General features: G+C 39.6%; 1 protein-coding gene across 4 annotated transcripts in view; it reads left to right on the top strand.

The window, feature by feature from the left end:
- A1cf (APOBEC1 complementation factor) overlaps window positions 1-19,502 on the top strand; it is a 98,669-nt gene that overhangs the window by 65,361 nt on the left and 13,806 nt on the right. For all 4 annotated transcript variants that reach the window (XM_023723207.1, XM_004623943.2, XM_023723212.1 and 1 more), the window contains 3 exons: window positions 4,735-4,973; window positions 12,702-12,866; window positions 16,065-16,162. In XM_023723207.1, the coding sequence (XP_023578975.1) occupies window positions 4,735-4,973; window positions 12,702-12,866; window positions 16,065-16,162 (502 nt within the window). The remainder of the gene's footprint in view (window positions 1-4,734; window positions 4,974-12,701; window positions 12,867-16,064; window positions 16,163-19,502) is intronic.

Here is a 19,502-nt window from a genome sequence, read left to right as displayed (position 1 = left end):
GCTACACCAGCATCTTCAAGATCTGAAACTCTGTCTTCACTTTCACTTAAACGGTTTTGCAAGCTTGTGATTGAGATTTTAATTTCCTCTATATCTCTTTGACTCTGCTTCATGCAATCTATTTCTTTCCTGTATTGCTCATTCAAGGAATCCGTCCTTTTTCTAAACTCCTCTATTTTTTTATCAATATTTTCTTTAGAAGCAGTTATAAATTCTTTTACTGCTGTGTTTTTTTCAGATTGGGTTTCCTCCCTGTGTTTCTGTAGTTGCTTCTTTACTTCAGATGCTATGAGTTCTGACAATTTTTTTATTTCAGAATAGAATTGCACTCTGAGTTCCTCTATAACTTTCTGCTGTTGCTTATTTACTATTGACCCTATTAATTCATGCATTTGAGCCGAGCTAGTGTCCTCTGCACTTGTTCTGGGTGGGCATTGGGTTTTTTCCATATGTTTCTGCATTTGATTCTTTAGTGCAGATGTTATTAATTCAGGGATTTCTTTTTTTATTTCCAGTCTGAGTTCCTCTATACCTTTCTGCAGCTCTTTCTTTATTTCAGAAGCCATTGATTCATTGCTTTCAGCTGTGTCATTCCCAATTTGTTCTGTGTAGTGTCCTCTGCACTTGTTATGGGTGGGCTTGTGTTCTGAGGTTGCATTTTGTTCCTTCTCATCATTTTGTGTAGCACTGTCTTCTGACCTTTGTTGTAGATCTTCATTGTAGTTATAATCTTTGCACATACTGAAGTTCAGGTGAAGATCTACAAAGTTTGGATTTATCCAGCTGTGCCTGGCTTGGGTCTGTTTGCTGTGCTCAGCTCCTTCCTGCTACTGCCCTTGAGGGTGAACCTGTTGTGCCCCTCTGGCAAGATTTTTCTGCTCCTGCACTAGCTGGTTGGTTCTATCCTCTACATTCTCTGCGGGGATTTCAGCTGCAGGATTTCATTCCAGGCCTGTATGCGAGGCCTGAGCTGAGCCTGGAGGGGACAAGGTGGAGTAGGGGGGAGAGGTAGCTCTCCCACACACTCACCAGACCTGGGCTAGGACTGGGTCTGGTGATACCAGTAACGGGGCAGCAATTCCTACTTGGCGGGCAGGGTGGGGGTGGTGCTGCGAAGTAGTGGGGGGTGTTCCAAGGGGGTGGAAGAGGGTCTCACCTATGCTGCATCTGGGCTGGGCCCAGTAATAGGTCCCACAGGCACAGGGTAGCTGGAAGCGCTCCCACACACTCACTGACCTGGGCTAGGATTGAGTCTGGGGGTTCCCGGAACGCAGCAGAAACTCCTACTCCAATGGTACAATGTTTTAAATGCTTAATCCAGTTTTTAGGATGCTGAAAGAAATCAATAAAAAGATTTTAAAAGCATAATTCAAGTCTAAGATTAAGATTTTCTCATCTATTCCTTTCTCAAAGACAAACCTTAAAATCCATGGAATCTTAAGCTTGATGCATACAAGAGCAGTTTTCTCCCACAACTATGGGCCCCAAATCAATCATATGTGGTCTTTTAGATCTGTAAATTAATCAAATACTGTGTCAGTTTTCTTAAACTCTACAGCCACAGGCAAATAAATCAGATTTGGCAACTGGCCTAGCTTCTACAGTAGTGAGCTAGCTAGGCAGCCCCAAAGCTGAACTCTGAACAGAATCTTGGAATAAACCAAGGATCCACTCCTACATGTGCCTTCAGGACCCTCAAAGAACTTCATGTCATGTGTGGAACGAAAGAACCAAGAGACCAAGGGTCTACCCCAGATGCCCCTGGACAAACCCTTTGCCTTTTTGAATAATACTGTTTAACATCAGCACCTGATCACACAGAGATGTTTTAATGTACACTAAAATGCTTTAGAAAAGGCTGTAGACGGCAATATTTTAGTATAGTTTTTAAAATATTGTAGATCACTGCTTTCCAAATTGGAAAATCCCCGTTCCCTTGTCTTTCGTAGAACCCAGACATTCTAACAGGAAGAATTATTCCCAAAGCCACTTTTTGAGTTGAGATTAACATAGAATTCACTACAGGCATCCAACAGAGTCTGTTCTGTTGGCTTAACATGTTATCATCACGGAGGCTTGTCAACACTTTTGAAAAATGACTATGACCAATCTGCCACAGCCACTAATAATTGACAGTACTCTCTGTAACATTCACTGTCTTTCCTGTAAAACAGAAAAAAATATATGTACCCAGCTCACAGAATGTGCCAAAAATAAATGAGAAAATGCACATAAATCCCAGCACCTCACATGCATCACGCTGAGACACCTGAGGCAACACTGCTGAGAAGTGTGATGCTGACCATATGGCTGAGAGAGAAGAGAAAGAGAGGGAATGTGACAACTTGGAAAAAGAAAATCAGTGACCAGGACCATAGTCAAGGGCCCCATTGAATGACAGAAGCAAGGTAAAGTCACAGAGACACTTTACAAGTTAGTGAGGGGGATAAGTGGAATAGGAAGTAGCACAAGCCAGTCACCAGAGAAAACTTCAAAGCTTTCGTTCTGCCTCATGTCATCCTGCCAGAGGGGAAAACTCTCTCACTGAGATGACAATAACCTTCAATTTGCTTTCAGTTACCATTTCTCAGGGGATAGATGTAGTTCTTATCCGGAAAAGACCCACACTGTCATATCATCCTCCTCATCAAATATTCACCGAACAACATTTAAATGCCTGGCTTCTAGAGACATTAAAGTCAAACCCTCAGCGTTAGAGAGATGACTTTTTGTCTCTGAGTAATTCTGGGAAAGCATTCTGGCAAACCACATAAATTTAAAAATAGGAAACAGGAATTCTGGGCTCTTCCTGGTAGCTAATACTAGATCAGTCCCTCAAATATAAAAACAATGATGATAGTTATAATAATTTCTAAATAAATATCTTACAGGATGAGGGTTTCTGTTGTTGTTCTTTTAAGGTTTTTTAAAAATGTATTTAGTGCAAGGTCTACAGGATTTCACAACACAGATCGTACTCATAATGATCTTCCTGTTTTCAGCCTCCCAAGTACTAGGATTACAGGTGTGCACCACCACGCTCAGTCATAGTCACCGTCTCAGGGTGCCCCAGGGTCAGCACAATGGAGATCGAACCCCAATCTCTGCATCTGCCTAAGCAGGTGCTTTAATTCTCTGAGCTACCTGGCCGGCCCTCTTTCAAGGTTTAAGTCTTTGGAAGCTCACTTTACTAAATTTCCCTTCCCCAAGAAACTGCCTTCCTTAGGCAATGCCAGCCAGTCTGAGGTAGATTTGTCCCAGTTCTGACACATGGTCCTGGTTGTTCAGCAAAGCATAGAAGATGACCCAACAGCGGCCCAACCCAGGCCAATACTTGTCACACAGTCTAGAGCCACTGGCTCCTAACTTGAAACAAATCTCCCTCTTGCCTGGCTGAGAGATTTTATTCAAGACAAACCAGCAGTTTCTATTAAGAATCCTTGTCCTACTTTTTAATAACTTTGTGTTATTACAAAACTCAAATGGCCTCATATGCAGCACGTGGAAACATCAAAAAGCACAAAGCAATAAAACTGAAAACCATTTTCTCACAACCCTAGTGCCCAAATCACTATGCTGACATTTCATTTCCTTTCCATGTATTCTATAAATTTTTAAATCAAAATGACCTCACATCTTTATAAACTTTTTAAAAAAAAGAGTCTGCTTAGTATTAACAGCATTTTTAAAACCATTAAATATCTTTCTACATTATTTTTAATGACTTCTGAGCACTCTGATATAAATACCCATTTTTGTTGCTCATGATTGCCATAAAGGAATAGTACTTTTAGTAGTACTTTTAGATGACCTGAGAGATAGTTGTTAGTATGTAGTGGGTAAGAAGCAGAAATGATAAACACTCTGTGGAACACACAGTAAGGAAACAGTCCAAGCACAAAGCTAGTAATAGCTCAGTGGCAATACCCTAACCCCAGCTCCTTATTATAAAACACTGCTGTTTTCAATTTACTGGATATTTTAATAGCAATGAATATGTGCATCCATAAAACTTCTTGCTCCTATCTATTCACTAATGAGCTTTTTCCAGAAGGGGCACTATTTGGTCAAAAGTTATGAACACTTAAGACTTTTAAGACACTTTGGCAAATGTAATCTCTAGTTTAGGGCACCTGTCCTCTGCCAAAGAAACAGGAACTGCAGTCCCAGAGGTCAATTTCACCCTTTAGAATCTATAAAACCAAGTTCTACATGTGTAAAATTAAAATAACACCAACTCTGCCCACCAACAGGCTGCTGGTAAAGGCCAAATAACACGTGAACATCTGTGACAGTGGGGGGGGGGCGTTTCTAACAGCCACTGTGTCACAACAGCTTCTTTCCTTGGCTGCAAAAGAAATGAAGCAAGGCAGGCTGCAGACCTGAACACCCCCAGGACTTGATAGACACCAAGCGGAGGGTGAGCCCACCATGGTGCCCTTCATGTTGGACTGTGTCACCGAGCCTACCAAGGGTGAACTGACACCCAGTGTAATGAGAGGGATTCTACCCAGCTCCACTGTTTTTTGTTTTTTTTTTTTCTTTTTCCTTTAAAAATATAGAGTCCACTTTGACAAATCTTATGACCTCTCCACAAATGATGCAAATAATATGATGATCAAACACCCCGAATCTGCAGTCCATCCCTGACCCAATACCATGCACGTTCTCAATCTGTCTTAAACTTTAACCACACAGGGCGGTCACTAATCAAAATACTTGTTCTTTTTGAAGAAACGGGCGTCTCTTAGGGGTCTGCGCCAGCGTGGACAACTGCCGGTTGTTTGTTGGGGGTATCCCAAAAACTAAGAAGAGGGAAGAAATCTTATCAGAGATGAAAAAGGTCACCGAAGGAGTCGTGGATGTCATCGTCTACCCAAGCGCTGCAGATAAAACGAAAAACCGGGGCTTTGCCTTCGTGGAGTACGAGAGTCACCGCGCGGCTGCCATGGCCAGGAGGAAGCTACTGCCAGGTGAGTGGCCGAGAGCCCAGGTCACCCCTGCTGCGGCACTCTCAGCACAGAAGGCGAGGGCAGGCCGTGGCTGATTTGTGGACTTGCTTTGTATGTGTGTGTGTATATATATATATATATATAATATACAGTATTATATTTGTATATGTAATAGTATTTTAAACTCTCCATTTTTCTTATTTATCTCACAGTTGATTCAGTTCCCTGAATTTTTCAGAGTTTAGAGATGTATTCGTGCCGTGAATGGGGTCTAATGTACATGCACTGGAGGAATCCAGAGTGTTAGGCTACAATAATCCTGTAATGAATCCTTATGATTGACATGTTATTTACCTGTTGTCGTTTACTCCTTTTTCTCCTGTGTTTAATTGCTTGCCCTATTTAGTTGGTTGCTTCCTATCTCATTCGTGGAGCTCTGATCATTTTGGTCCCTCTCTAGCACATCTTTCAGGAGCCTGTGTAGGGTTGGCTTTGTCATCACGAGATTTTTTAGTTGTTCTTTGTCATGGAAGTATTTCACTTCTCCATCCACCATGAAAGAGAGTTTTGCAGGGCATAATCAATCCTTATAGGGGAAGGATCTTCTGAAGTTAAGCTTATCAGTTATTTTTGCTTGTAAGTTACATTAACAGGCTTATTAGGTATAGGGTTCATCATCCATTATAGTGGAGATGTAATAAAATGCCAAGTGATACATTATCCCAATGACAATGAAGTGCTGCACGTTCATTATGACTCCCTATTGTCCAATGAATTCTGTCTAATAATGAGGAAGAGAGATAAAAGCTCTTCCAGGAAAGGCATCTTTGCCAGGTGCTGCAGCCACAGGGGCAGTGCCACTTAGGCAGTAGCCACCAAAACCTGGGTTTATTTTTTTTCAAAGTTTTATTGATAAACAGATAGCAATGAGACAGTTTCAAATCAAATCGGAAGTACAGTTTCAACAAATAATACACTGCATATATTCTTCTTAGTGGTTAATTGCTGTACAAGAAGTGGACTTGTGATCCTATTTACAAACACCATTAGAACAAATCATTCTATTCATTAAGAGAATGCAACTATATATCTATCCTAACCACTTGGAATACACAAATACAAAATGGACATTCATCGGTATACCCCATTTTTTCTAAGTTCCGTTATTGAATATTATAGGTGTGTAAACTCAGCAAAATATTCTAAAAGAGTCCAGTAGCCCATAATAGCATTGGGTCTTCTGTTTAACTGGCAATGTCAGAAATTATTGACCTGAGTCCCCCACAGCTCAACTTAACAGCATGGCTTTATTTCTTATATTTCGTCTTCATACTTTTCTACTGGATGGTTAAGACCAAGATAAAGCAGGACCTATGCAACAAGAGTTGTAGCTTTTTGGTCTGAGAAGGTCAGTGAAATGCCCTCAGGATTTGTCCTGAGATCCTGTACCTCAGATTGTAGAATGGGTTTATTTTTATTTATTATTTTTTAATGTATCTCATTATGTAGGTCAGACTCATAGTGATCCTCTTGTTTTTCAGCCTCCCAAGCGCTGGGATTACAGTTGCGCACCCCAGGGACGGGGCCAGCACGGCACACCGGGGATCGAACCCCAGTCCCTGTGTCTGCCTAAGCAGGCACGTTAATCCCCTGAGCTATCTCACCAGCCCTAAAGCCTGGATTTAAAGTGTCCACCAAGACACTGTCTCAGTCAGGTCAACTTCAGAAAAGCTATTTTAAAGCCTTAAACTCATACAAACATATTCACTAAACTTCGCACAAAATCAAATATTAAAGTGAACTAATAAGTAAGATAATTTCAAGAAGGACAGACAAGAGAAGACACACCATATTAGAATCAACCTTTCCCATGAAAATGACAGGAGAGCCACCATATGTAAAAATAAAACACAAACATCTAGATGTATATGGCCCCTATACACTCTCTTAAGGACATAACAAAGAGCAGGATGAACCCTCTGGAAATTTTCAAAGTTGGAAGATAATTTGAGCTTAAATGGGATATCTAACAATATTATTAAGAAGGTAATTTAAAGTAAAAATTAGGGACATATGTATAAACTAACTCGAAGAACTGCCACACCTACTGGGAAGATGGCTATTTTCAATGCTGAAGATTTTCTTTGCACTTCTTCACTAACCAGTGGTCAAAAAAATGTCCACAGGGGTGGGACGTCCCTATGCTTTGGTGACCTGGACTTCATATTTTGTTCTCATCTTTAAGTTTTCTCTTTTTAAAAATTAATTAATTAATTAATTAATTAATTAAACAGGCTCTCCCTGCACAGGTCCAACTCATAGTGATCCTCTTGTCTCAGTCTCCCCAGCACTGGGATTGCAAGTGTGTGCCGCCACATTGGGTTTCGGTGGCCAGCACGGCATGTGGTACTAGTAATAGAACCCAATCCTCTCACTTGCCAGGCAGACACTTGGACCTCCAAGCTATCTCCCCAGCACCAAGTTTCCTGTTTTTAACAGCAGCCTGTCTGCATTGGAAAATCTCACCTGTCTGTCCCATTCTCTGGCCACATTTGTGGCCAGAACACGTATGCTCTTTGCGTCACATTGTTTTTGTCAAAGCTTCCCATTATCTTCCCAGCGCTCTCCCTTTGATGCAGCCTGTCCTCTGCCTACTCCATCATGAATATTACCACCAAATAGACATTTCCAAAATATTCCATCATCCTTTCAACAAGTTCTTGCAAAAATAGAAATTCAGTATTTATTAATAGGTTAAATGGTGTCACTAACCTGCCTCTTCAAAGAATATTCACCAGCTACTTGTTGTGTATGAGATACAGATTCAGTCTCCAAACCCATTATTCAAGTTCCCTCATTTATGTTCCCTAAGTTTTTTGCTACCACATGTTTTTTTCATTTCCCAACGAAAACTCCTTTTTCAAAGCAAAATTCTGCAATGCCCCAGATTACCCTCATTTGTGTCTCCTTTACTAGTAATGCTCTCTCCAATACTAGCTCAGCCAATATCTTGAGCAGCCAGTGGTTCTCTAGGCCACATCAGTCACTTTCTTCCCCCAATTCAGGTATGCAGGGAGTCTTTATGTATAAAAGATATATGCAGCCGGGCATGTGGGCACATATGTCTAATTCCAGTAATGGGAGGCTGAGGCAGGAGAATAGCAAGTTGAGGTCCTTCTTCGACCACATAGTGAGCTTCTGTCTCAAAACAACAACAAAAAGAAATAAGAGGAGGATCACGAAAAAGGTGCTGGGTCAGTGAATAACAGCTTTTCGGGACCAGGCAATCAATACTGTCAAAGTATGGACCTTATGAAAATGTCCCCATCTTTTCAGAGAAAGTAGCGAAGGGACCCACTCCAAGAGCACTTGAATGTGTGTGTCCAGCCTCCAAAGCCTGGGCAGCTGGGCTTCAGAAATTCTCAACCACTTCATTATGCTCCTACCGAAACTCCTGATCTTTCTTTATGAATTCCTTGTGCGAGACCCAGGAAGGGGTGAGAGGCCACCGCACCCTGTCTATACTCATCACAAAGCCCCTTGCCCTACCCATAGGGCTGTGGGCATCCTCAGTTGGGCTCCACTCTTCCAAGTTGCCATCAGTCTGTCTTATCAGCAAACTCACAAGCTGAGGCAGGATGGGAATGAGTCACCGAGAGCAAAATGTTTTGCTCCTAATAAAACTTCAGAACAAAATGTTATCATTTGGGCCATTCTACCTATTGTGCCAATGTGAAGGATTCCAGGGATTGGCAGCTTTCCAAAAAGCCTAGTTCTAAAGAATAAGGAGATACTTAACAAGCAACGCTAAGTAATGACCATAAGTTTTTCCTTCTTAAGTTAATCCAGACTTGGAGATCAAGAAAATTGTTATGTGAGGTGGTGGAATTCTCGCAACCATCTCTCTTAACAGTAGCAGTCCCCTCTTCCCAGCCCTTGCCTTCATTAAGCTGAATATGAGCAGCTGTATCTAGCTCAAACCTGTTAAAGCCTGCTGAGGGCAGTAACGCTCAGCTTCTGGATGCATCCGATGCACTTGGAGGGCTTGTTCAACCCAGAGTGCTGAGCCCTCCCAGCAGGGATTCTGCCTCAGTATGTTTGGAGTAGCTTTGGATAATTTGCATTTATAAGCTCTCAGAATGCTGCTGTTCCTAAGGCCATACATTGGTGACAATCTAAATCAACAAATTGTTCTTCAAATGCTGTAATTACAGTTATTTCAGGACTCTTCAAGCTGTAATCCGTATCAACCTCTGATTAACCTCCTTCTCTGCAGTGTCAACTTGGAGCGCACATGTTTTAAATCTTCCAGATGATACTACTGTGCACCCAAATTGTATTCGCCACTGCTAGGTGTATCAGCTAACAATGCTGGATATCACCTACAGGGCAGAAATTGGAGTGCCGGAGGAACTGTTAGGCTCACAAACACTTATTAAGCACCCACAACACGACATGGCAGATTCTAAGCATAATTACCTAACTGTTGTGCTCAGAATGCATATTCCAACTGAGGAAAATAAATAAATAAGAACATAGAAGTATTAAAAGAAGTACATGATGTTAAATCTTCATTCAAAAGTGATCAACTGAGTCCTTCACTGGCATCTTTTATTTTCACCACAATGTTAGGTATTTTTATTTTCGAATTTTATAGACAAGACAACTAATGCTTAGAAAGGATGTGTTTTCCAGCTGAGATCCCTGAAGTTACCTGACTTCAACACACATGTTCTTTGCTTCTGTTTTTTGTTTTGTTTTCATTTTGCGGTACCAGGGACTGAACTCAGGGCCTCGTGCATGCTAGGCAAACACCCCGCCACTGAGCCCCAGCCCCAGCCCAAAGCGGGTGTTCTTAAATCACCCTTCCACACTGATTTCCACCACAGCGTTCCACAGGCATACTTGCAGAAATCAAGTGCTCCTGTGCCTTCTTTCATTTTCATTCCCTCCAGATATATGCAGTTCTTTGGGTTTAGTAAGCGGGGAAGGCAAAAGCAAAAATGGTGGTGTTCATCCTTGGCTACATGGTAGAATTACAAACCTGTGGCCTAGACCATTTGAAGAGACCCTGGAAAGGAGAGTCCAAGAGTCAGGAATGAACTGGTAAATCCTTAATAAATGGCTCCCAGGGGCAAAGCAAAAGCCTCAATTTATAGCTTTTGCCTATTTCCATGCTATTCACTCTCCCACTGTGGCTTGCTTCAGTGTACCAATGTGATGCCAACTGGTTTAAAGGACTCTAAAATTTTCTTTATCCATTTATCTGTCAATTAACACTTTGGCTGAGTCTATGTCTTGGCTGCTATGAGTAATGCTACAATAAACAAGAGAGTAGAGACATCTCTTTGACATACTGATTTCATTTCCTTTGGCTATACACCCGGTAGCGAGATTGCTGACTCATCTAATAGCTTTATTTTCTACATCCCAATCTACATTCCCAACACTGCATAAAGCTTCTCTTTTCTCACCAGCACCTACCTTCTGCCTTTCTGAGGATAGACATTCTACCCAATGTGGAGAAACAGCTCATTATAGTTTTAATTTACATTTCCATGATGAGTGCTGACTTTTTTCATTCTGACTTTGGTGCACCTTTTGAAAATGGCTCTTTAAGTCTTTTGACCATTTTTTATTTGGTTATTTATTGTCTTACTACTGAGCTGAGTTCTTGGAGCATTCTGGATATTAGTCCATTGTCAGATATAAGCTTTGCAATGATTTACCCCTTCCTCAAGTTGTCACTTCACTCCATCAATTGCTTCCTTTGCTGTAAAGATTTAACTTCATTTGCCTCTTTGTGATTTTTTGCCTGTGCCTTTAGGATTACAACCACCTAGTTATTGTCCAAGAGAACATCATGAAACTCTCTCCCATGTTTTCTTCTCGCTGCTTTACAGTTATGAGTCCTGACATTTAAGTTTTTAATTCATTTGAGTAGTTTTAAAATGCTACGAGGAAAGGGTCCAGTTTCACCTATAGGGGGATCTCCAGTTCACTCTGTGTGTCTGTTAAAGACACTACCTTTCTGAATTGTGTGTTCTTCACATCTTTGTCACAGATCATGACTGTTTTCTAAAGAATAAATATGTATATATTTTGGTTGAAAATACTTGACTCCCACATGTAGTAATTAAACAAACAAATGCTTTCCCACACTGAAAAATTCCTTGTTTTGTTCTCTCAAGCTTTGTGTTGTTTATAGGATCTAGCTTGTTCCCAAACAATAAATAAAAATAAACTAGGCTTCCCATCACATTTAGAACCTACCAGGTAGAGTAGGGAGGGAACCAGGAAGGCAGAGAGAAATGGATTATAATGTTGAGCCCAGGTTGGGCAATTTAACAAATTAGTGAAACTCCACCTCCGAACAAAAAAATTAGAGGGCCAGGGAAAAAGCTCGGCAGTCTAAGCACCTGCCTGGCAAGCACAAGGTCCTGAGTTTGATCCCTGGTACTGCATGCTGTGCCAGCCCCATGCTGAGCCAGCCACTGAAACCCAGAGTGCTGACACAGTGGCACACCCATGTAATCCCAGTGCTGGAGAGGTTGAGACAAGAAGTTCACTATGAGTCCAAGCTGCACAGCAAGACCCTGTGCTAAACAAATAAATAAATAAAAGATGAAATAAATACATAAATATTTAAAAATTAAAAAATTGAAAGGACAGGATATGAAGGCCCAGTTTCAATTCTCAGTACCTCCCACTAGAACTCAAGTTGACTCTTGCCATTTTTTCATCAGTTGAATTCCAGCCTGAACCTCACAGAATTACAGGAGCTGAGTTGGAAACAACAAAGAGAGGAGGTGAAGGGAAACTGGTCTAGACAGTTATCCTCTCTAAAACTCATTTTCTCCTCTATAAAATTGGAGCCATCAGCCTCCCACAGTGTTATGAGGATAAACAGCTGAAAAAGACACAGAAAATATGATGCAAAACACTTGCATTATTATTATAAGAATGTAAAAACGTAGAGTACTAGATGGAAACTACCCTTTAAAGAAGAGTTAAATTTCTCATCATAGACTTTTCTACTGCTCTTCAATTACCTTCTTTTACCTTATTTTTTTTTTAAATTTCCAACTTACCCATGTCCAGGCAGAGATCTAGGAAAGACACATTTGGCCTGAGCCTTGAACAAGAGTAAGAAATAGAGAACAAGTGAGGTGCCTGAACCACCCTCGTGCACCTAGGACCTTACATACACTTGTGCCTGAGCCAGGTGATGATTACTCCCAGGAAGCTCATTTGGCTGAAGAAGCTGAGGAAGGAATAGAAAGGAAAGGTGGGAGGTAAGAGACTCTTGTGTGGACATTTCAGTGGCAATGCCAGCAAAAGAGCAGATTCCAAAAGCAGCAGACATGTGACCTCATGCTTTTGAATATTTTATGAAGTCAGACTCTTTGTCTCAGCCCAAATGCACTCTTCTTTCTGCCCTTAAACAACTACCTTCTCCAGTAGAAGCTCTGTCAAGAGCCAAACTTGCCCACTACCCTTCCATTTCTGTTCCATTTTAAACCACATACTCTTTTCTTCTATACTCAATCATTATAATGAGCTGTAGTCACCTCCTAGCCAACCATGACGTGTACTTGGACGTCTTCAGATCAATAGCAACCTCTTTTAATGGCCTTGCTCATGCAAGACCTCGAGGGTCAATGCAATTTAAAAGGCCATCAGTCTGGACTGAGATGCTGCTGCCCCAATTTCTAAATAATTAATCATACTCATGATCATTTTCAACAGGAAGAATTCAGTTATGGGGACATCCGATTGCAGTAGACTGGGCAGAACCAGAAGTAGAAGTTGACGAAGACACAATGTCTTCGGTGAAAATCTTATATGTAAGAAACCTCATGCTGTCTACCTCGGAAGAGATCATTGAAAAGGAATTCAACAATATTAAACCAGGTAAAACGTACATTGTAACATTACTTCTTCAAGATGTACTTTACAAACACTAATACTTGAGATGCCTTTCTATAAGTTTAAAGAGGAAACTATTTTATTTTGCTCATTCCTATAATTGAATGTAGTCTACTCTCATTATATTCCATCTTTCAATTAGAAAATAGGGATATATGTTTTCTCACCACTTCACAATGTTATCTTATATTTTATCTCTGTGATTATTTAATAAGCATATATTTCCTTAACTAAGATAAAAATGCCATGAGTTCTTTTTGTCATCTCCTCAGTCTTGAGTCAGTTTGGAGGCTTGGTATATAAAAATGCTCAATAAGTATTTATTGGTTCAATGACTATATGGACATAACTGCAGGCCCGAGGCAGAGTTGCTCAGACTCAACACTAATGACATCTTGGAACATATGATTCTTGGTAGTGGGGATCTCCCCAGTAGATTGTAGGATATCCAGCAGCACTTGGGACCCCTTCACGGTAGACACTAGTAGGAATCTCCAACCAGTAGTGACCTACAAATGTAGCAACCAAAGTATCTACAGACATTGCCAAATGTAACATAAAAATAGGCAGAGTTGGTCCATGGGATATATTTGTCCCTTCAAGTACATAAGTGAGAAGATATCTGTTCATTTGGATCATGAGAAAGGGAAAGGAACAGTGTTCCTAGTCATCTCATCAATACCTTTCAGCATCAATTCTAAGCCCTAAGATTGGTTCCTTTTCTTTCTTCTCAATATAGGAGCTACAAACTTAGGTAAGTAAAGCATTTTATGAAACAATGTCCAAATGAGCATTTCCCAGAACCACTTCTGAACATCAGTGTTACAGACTGTTAGTTGATATTACTGATAAAAGAGCTATGGGATCAAGCAAGTTTAACCACCCAAATCTGCAAAAGTGAGCTGGAGAGTGACACTGAAACAGCAAAGACTGGAAAGGCAGAAGTCAACCTGGCTGACTCCTTCTCACTGTGCCGTGGAGCTGAGCCACAATAATCACCCCATCTTACACTGAAAGGAACAAGGAAACCATGTCAGAATTTCATAGACTTAAATGTTGCATGCTTCATGGACTCAGACATGTTTAAACAATCTTGTTCTGTATAACTATTGTCCTAGGAAGTCAACAGTTGAATGTTAAGAAGAAAGAAAGGCATCACAATATTTTAAAAATGGCCTCAGATTATAGGTCTGTTGGTATTCCAGAATAAAATGATAATTCATTCTCTGAACCATATGGTAAAGTAGAAACTATAACTGCCCTTGTGATCTTGAATCTGAAAGGATAATTGAACATTGATGGGAAAAGGTAGAAAGAAGGCTTCCTCTTCTTCTCATGTTTAGACATCATGTTTCATCCCACATTGTGTCTGCAGACCAAGGGTAAAAGAAGAAAACTTAACTTCACAAACACATGCAAACCAGTGTAAACTAAAGAGGATAATTGGCATGCTGGTGATGAAACAAGTTTCCATCTTGCCTTCACCCTAAACAAAAGATCTGCCTTTAAAAATGAATAAGAAATAATACTTTTAAAATATAACATCACAGCATGTTGGTACAATTATTTTTTTGCATGTTACCATCAATATGTACGAAATTCCTCTACCTAAAACTAAGATTGGTTTGTGTTTTTTTCTCATATGATATTTTTATTTTTTCTTTGATTTTGGTTTGTGTTTTATTTTTACACAACAATCTAGATAAACTTGGCAAATATTTGTAAAATATCAAAGTATATCAATTAAAATATTAAATTCTCCTCTATTCTTCCCAAATTTTCATATCATTCCTGAAAGCAACCCCTATTACTAATGGTTTGGACTCTATCTCTCCATCTCGCTCTCTTCCTCTCTCTCTCTCTGTCTCTCTCTTCATAAGTATATTTCTATATGTGTATAGATACACATTTTGGTTGGTATTTTTAAAACATAATTGTACAATCTCATTTTCTACCTTTCAAAGATAAACATAGGTCTTGAATCCTTTTATCTAAGTAGACAGAGGTCTATTCTGTTCTCTTTAAAGATTCCTTTGTATTAACATAAATATACCAGACTTACTTGCTCCCATGAAAATTGGCATTAGATTGCTTTATTTTTGCTGTTTGAATAGTGGGTACAATTTATATCCCAATGTACAATCCTTGTGCGTATGTGCATATTTACAATCCTGAATGTGTTGTGCATATGTAAGCACTTTTGTATAAAATGTTCCTTTGAGTAAAATTGGTAGGTATCTACAACATTCCAAGTCTTTAGATACCATGATAACATGGGAGAAAATCTCAGCTCGGCAGTATTCTTCAAAAAAACTTTATATTTTACTCACATTTTAATTTAAAGTGTAGTGGATAAGATAAACGACATCTGGTTTTGGATCCTACCTAAGTGAACTATAATTCTCACATACTTTTTCAGAATTATAGCTTCTTAATATTTAAGTAAAAATAAGAAAAATTAAGCAAATCATTGCTAAAATATCTTCTTACTCTAAAATTATGAGATAAAAAGGTAATAAGCTAAATATAGGCTTATCATATGGCCAACTTATTTTTTATTACTTTTATTGGTGCATTTTAGATATTTGCAATGATTACTTTCACCAGAGAGAGTCTATACCTGTACATGGTATATCTCAATTCTTCGAATCCCCTCTCCTACCTTCAACCCCTCTTCCCCTCCTTTGCAAAATATTTGTTTCCGTTTTCTTCCTTCTATTCTCTTCTTGCTCCTCCCTTTCTCTATCCCTTGTTTCTCTTTCCACGTGAATATCTTCCCTAATACTGCATTCAGCTGAGTTCAACAAAATTTACCAGGCATCGTCTATTATCTTTCACTTAAGATGCAAAAACAGGTGCTATTTTTATACTAAAGGTTACGTACATGTACCAGCTATATTGTTTATTTTTCATGTTCCACAAACATGTACTCATAAATAAATGAATAAAAAGTGTTCAAAACTGTATAATCTATAAAATAGAACGCGGTAGTTGATAACTAATTATAACTGTTATTTTAAAATGATAAGCAAAAAATTTTGTGCTATTGCACAAAATTGTAGAATTTTAAACATACACACATGAAAATCTTCACCGGATCCTGACTCACATTCATGGAAACTAGCTGCATCTTTTCCAGGGCTGTCTCAAATTTGCTAACAGCACTATGTTTACTGGTTACAGGTGCTGTGGAAAGAGTGAAGAAAATCCGGGACTACGCTTTCGTGCACTTCAGCAACCGAGAAGATGCAGTTGAGGCTATGAAAGCTTTGAATGGGAAGGTAATGCAGGAAAAAGAGACAATGTGCAGGCTCTGGCCCAGCTTGCTGTGGACATTCAGTTCCCAGGAGGGCTGCTGGGAGGCTGTCACACGCTAGCCTTCCCTTCTCCTAACATAGCTGCTGCAGTCACTTCCAAAGATGGAAAACACAATGGAGAATGGAGATGTGGCTGCTACATCCAAGTCTACCTCTAGCATTTTTCTGATTTTTTTGTTTTGTTTTGTTTTGTTTTGTTTTGTATTTTAGATTAGGGTTTACAGGGTGTTCAGGGTCTCACCACTGGATTGGACTCACAGTGATCCACCTCTTTACAGCTTCCCAAGAGCTGGGATTACAGGCGTGTATCACCACACCCAGTCTCAATTGTCCTCTCAGCATGCCCCGGAGCAGGGCTGGCACAGCAGTCCTGGCCATCGAACCCTTAATCCACTGAGCTATTTGGCTGGCCCATTTTTCTGATTTGGACAAATCACTTGTCCTCAGTTTTCCTAGGAAGATTGTTTAAAATAGAATATTGCAAGGAGACCATCTTCAACCCCCATTTTCTATCATTTCTGTACTGTATAGTGCAGTGCTTTAAGGTCTACAGTCAGAAAAAAATGACAATGTAACTGTCATTATACCCTCAGAATTTGACCTACCTCCTGTAAGGATGTTTACCATCACTCAACTTAGAGGAAGTATGTCTGGAGTGTTGGAAAGACACTGATATAATGTACACATCAATATAGTAAACACTGTAAACCTAACATAAACCACTTATCTTCTAATAATACACAGGATTTATTTAAAAAAATCAAAGAGCTAAAAGTCTCCTGAACAAATGAGTACACAAACAACTATGCAAAGTTAAGTCAGGGGATATCATTAAAAAAGAAATTTAAAAACAGTAAGAAAGTTCACAGGAAGAAGTAGGTTACCAAAAACCAGAAACTCTTCATGAATATGAGAAGATAATACAGAAGAGAAAAACATGTGGTTTGGACATGATTTCAAGAGTATAATTTCAAAAAGATGCAAACCAGAATCAGTCTTAAGGGACAGAATTTGAGAACAACACAAAATTACAGAATAATAACTTATAGAGCCATGTACGGAAAACACAGTTCACGCCTGCTGTACCACCCATTGAACATTGTCGTACCAATCTTCATCCCAACAAAGCCCAGATAACAGAAGAGTTCATTATAGATGTGGGTGTGAGGGGTAGGGGAATCCAAAAGCTGTCATAGAAACCTAGGACTTGTCGCACCTGGCGTCAAAGCCACAGAGGCTGGAAAATTAGTAGAAATATTGTAAGGAGAGAATTGTGGGAGGCTGACATTCCAAAAGGAATGGTTATTTTTTGATCAAGGGACAGGGCTAGCCCAAGGTGACTCTTTAGAGGGAGCCAGGAGAATAAATGCTCCAGGTTCACAGCTGTCTCCCTCTCATACCCCCATCAAGGTCGTTCACTGGCCAAATCCAATCATAATGCAGAAGGCTGGCAGCCATAGATGACCCAGGCATAGTAGTGTCACAGAGCCGCAGGCACCCTGGAGACTGTTGGGGAGCAGGTCTGAAGGGTAAAGGGAAGCCCTCCCAGCAGGTCTCTCAGACACACTGGTTCCTGGGATGTGTGCATTCTTCAGAGGCCTTAAAAATGGACTCTTGGCATGTGTGAGGGAGTCAACACCAATTCTGAAATACAAAAGAAACCCACGAAGCAAAAATTAATGCCTATTTGCATGCATGGCTATAAAACAAAACATCATTCTTCACTGATTATTACACTTAATAAAGCGCTGCATTTAGCAAAAATGTTATTATTTTGAAAACAATTTGTAAGTTAGTTTTCTCAATTTGGAAACATTTCTGAGTGTACATTACTGCTGAGAAGACACCAATTATAAAGATTAAATGGGCAGACCAAAATAATTATAATAGAAAGGTATGCAAATTATTCCCAATGTTTACAGCTAAATCTTTTGTAACAATGTTTACACACATCATGGATTCAACATATATTTAATATTACTAGTATATGCATATTGGATATTATCTTTAAGTATAATGTGATATGTAAAAATAGGTTTTGCAGGACCTGTAAGGGCTTATTAGGATGCTTATGATATTTATATTGAATTTGTTAGACAAGGTGAGACATTTTTGGGGACATGATCACACTTGCAATTTAGAAAAATGAACCTAATAAGAGGTGACTTTTTATTGAGTGGCAAGAGATGTAATAAAACAGGCTTTGAAGCTATTATAGTCACTAAGATGGAGCAAAATAAGGACTTGAAATAATGAGGGAGTAGAATATAGGAGAGAGGTCTACCCTGAACTATGGAAGAATGAGTTCAGAGTCCGGGGAAAAATCAGCCTAAGTTTTCCAAATGGAAGAAATGGAAGACAGCAGACTCAGAAAAGAAAGCCTATTGGGAGAGAAGCGTGGAAAACTGAAGTTTGGACATGAAAATTCATTTGGTTTAGAAATCTGTGTGGATGTCTATGATGTGGAAGAGATTTTGCTTTTCTGTACATCACATTGATTTTAAAGATTAATATGATATTGTCCTATCTCTTGAAATGTTTAAAAAACTGAAACATATATATTGTGTTTAAAATTCAGTATTGATGTGTTTGAAATTCAGCTGAAGTGTTTGAAATTCTGGGGGAAGCGGGGGAGAAATTCAGAACAACATTTATTATGATAGGAAATCTGACTTGGCAATAATCATTCCATTCAAAACATGTCCTTCTTTCCAAAACTGTATTTAGAGTATAAATTTATACCCAGGGTATCAATGGGCAACATGTTACTGTCAAGCCTGTTGTCACCTTGTGCAATGTGCTAACCAAAATCACTCAAAGAAAGCCCTTCTGGCAGACAAACATAAACCTATAAAAAGATGAGACATTTTCCTAAAAGATACAAAGACTTATATTTAAGGTCACAGGCCACTTCTTTCTCTCAGTAGTCCAAGCTACTTTCTTCTAATTATGTCAATATCACCATTAGGTTGTTGAATATAGACTAGATTGTGTCCACCTCTCAGTGTGTTCCATCTACTCTATTTGATACTAGCTATTCTTACTGAAAAATAAGATGTCCACATGAAACTAGGGACAGATTACTCCGCAGACTGCCCAGAATGGCCAAGATGGCTCTGAGACACAAGCTTTGTCCAGAGAACTTTGACAACTACAGAGTCACTCATGAAATTGAGGGATGAGGGGGCATATTGAGCTGCTGTGAAAGGGAATTTTTTTAAATATATTTGGTACAGGGTCTCACTTCGCAGCTCAGACCCATGGTGATCCCCCTGTTTTCAGCCTCCCCAGCTCTGGATTACAG

The sequence above is a fragment of the Octodon degus genome, unplaced genomic scaffold, assembly GCF_000260255.1.
Source record: "Octodon degus isolate 3935 unplaced genomic scaffold, OctDeg1.0 scaffold00005, whole genome shotgun sequence".
NCBI classification, from domain to species: Eukaryota; Metazoa; Chordata; class Mammalia; order Rodentia; family Octodontidae; genus Octodon; species Octodon degus.
Note: the sequence above shows the minus strand (reverse complement) of the source record. Positions and strands in the feature narration are given on the sequence as shown.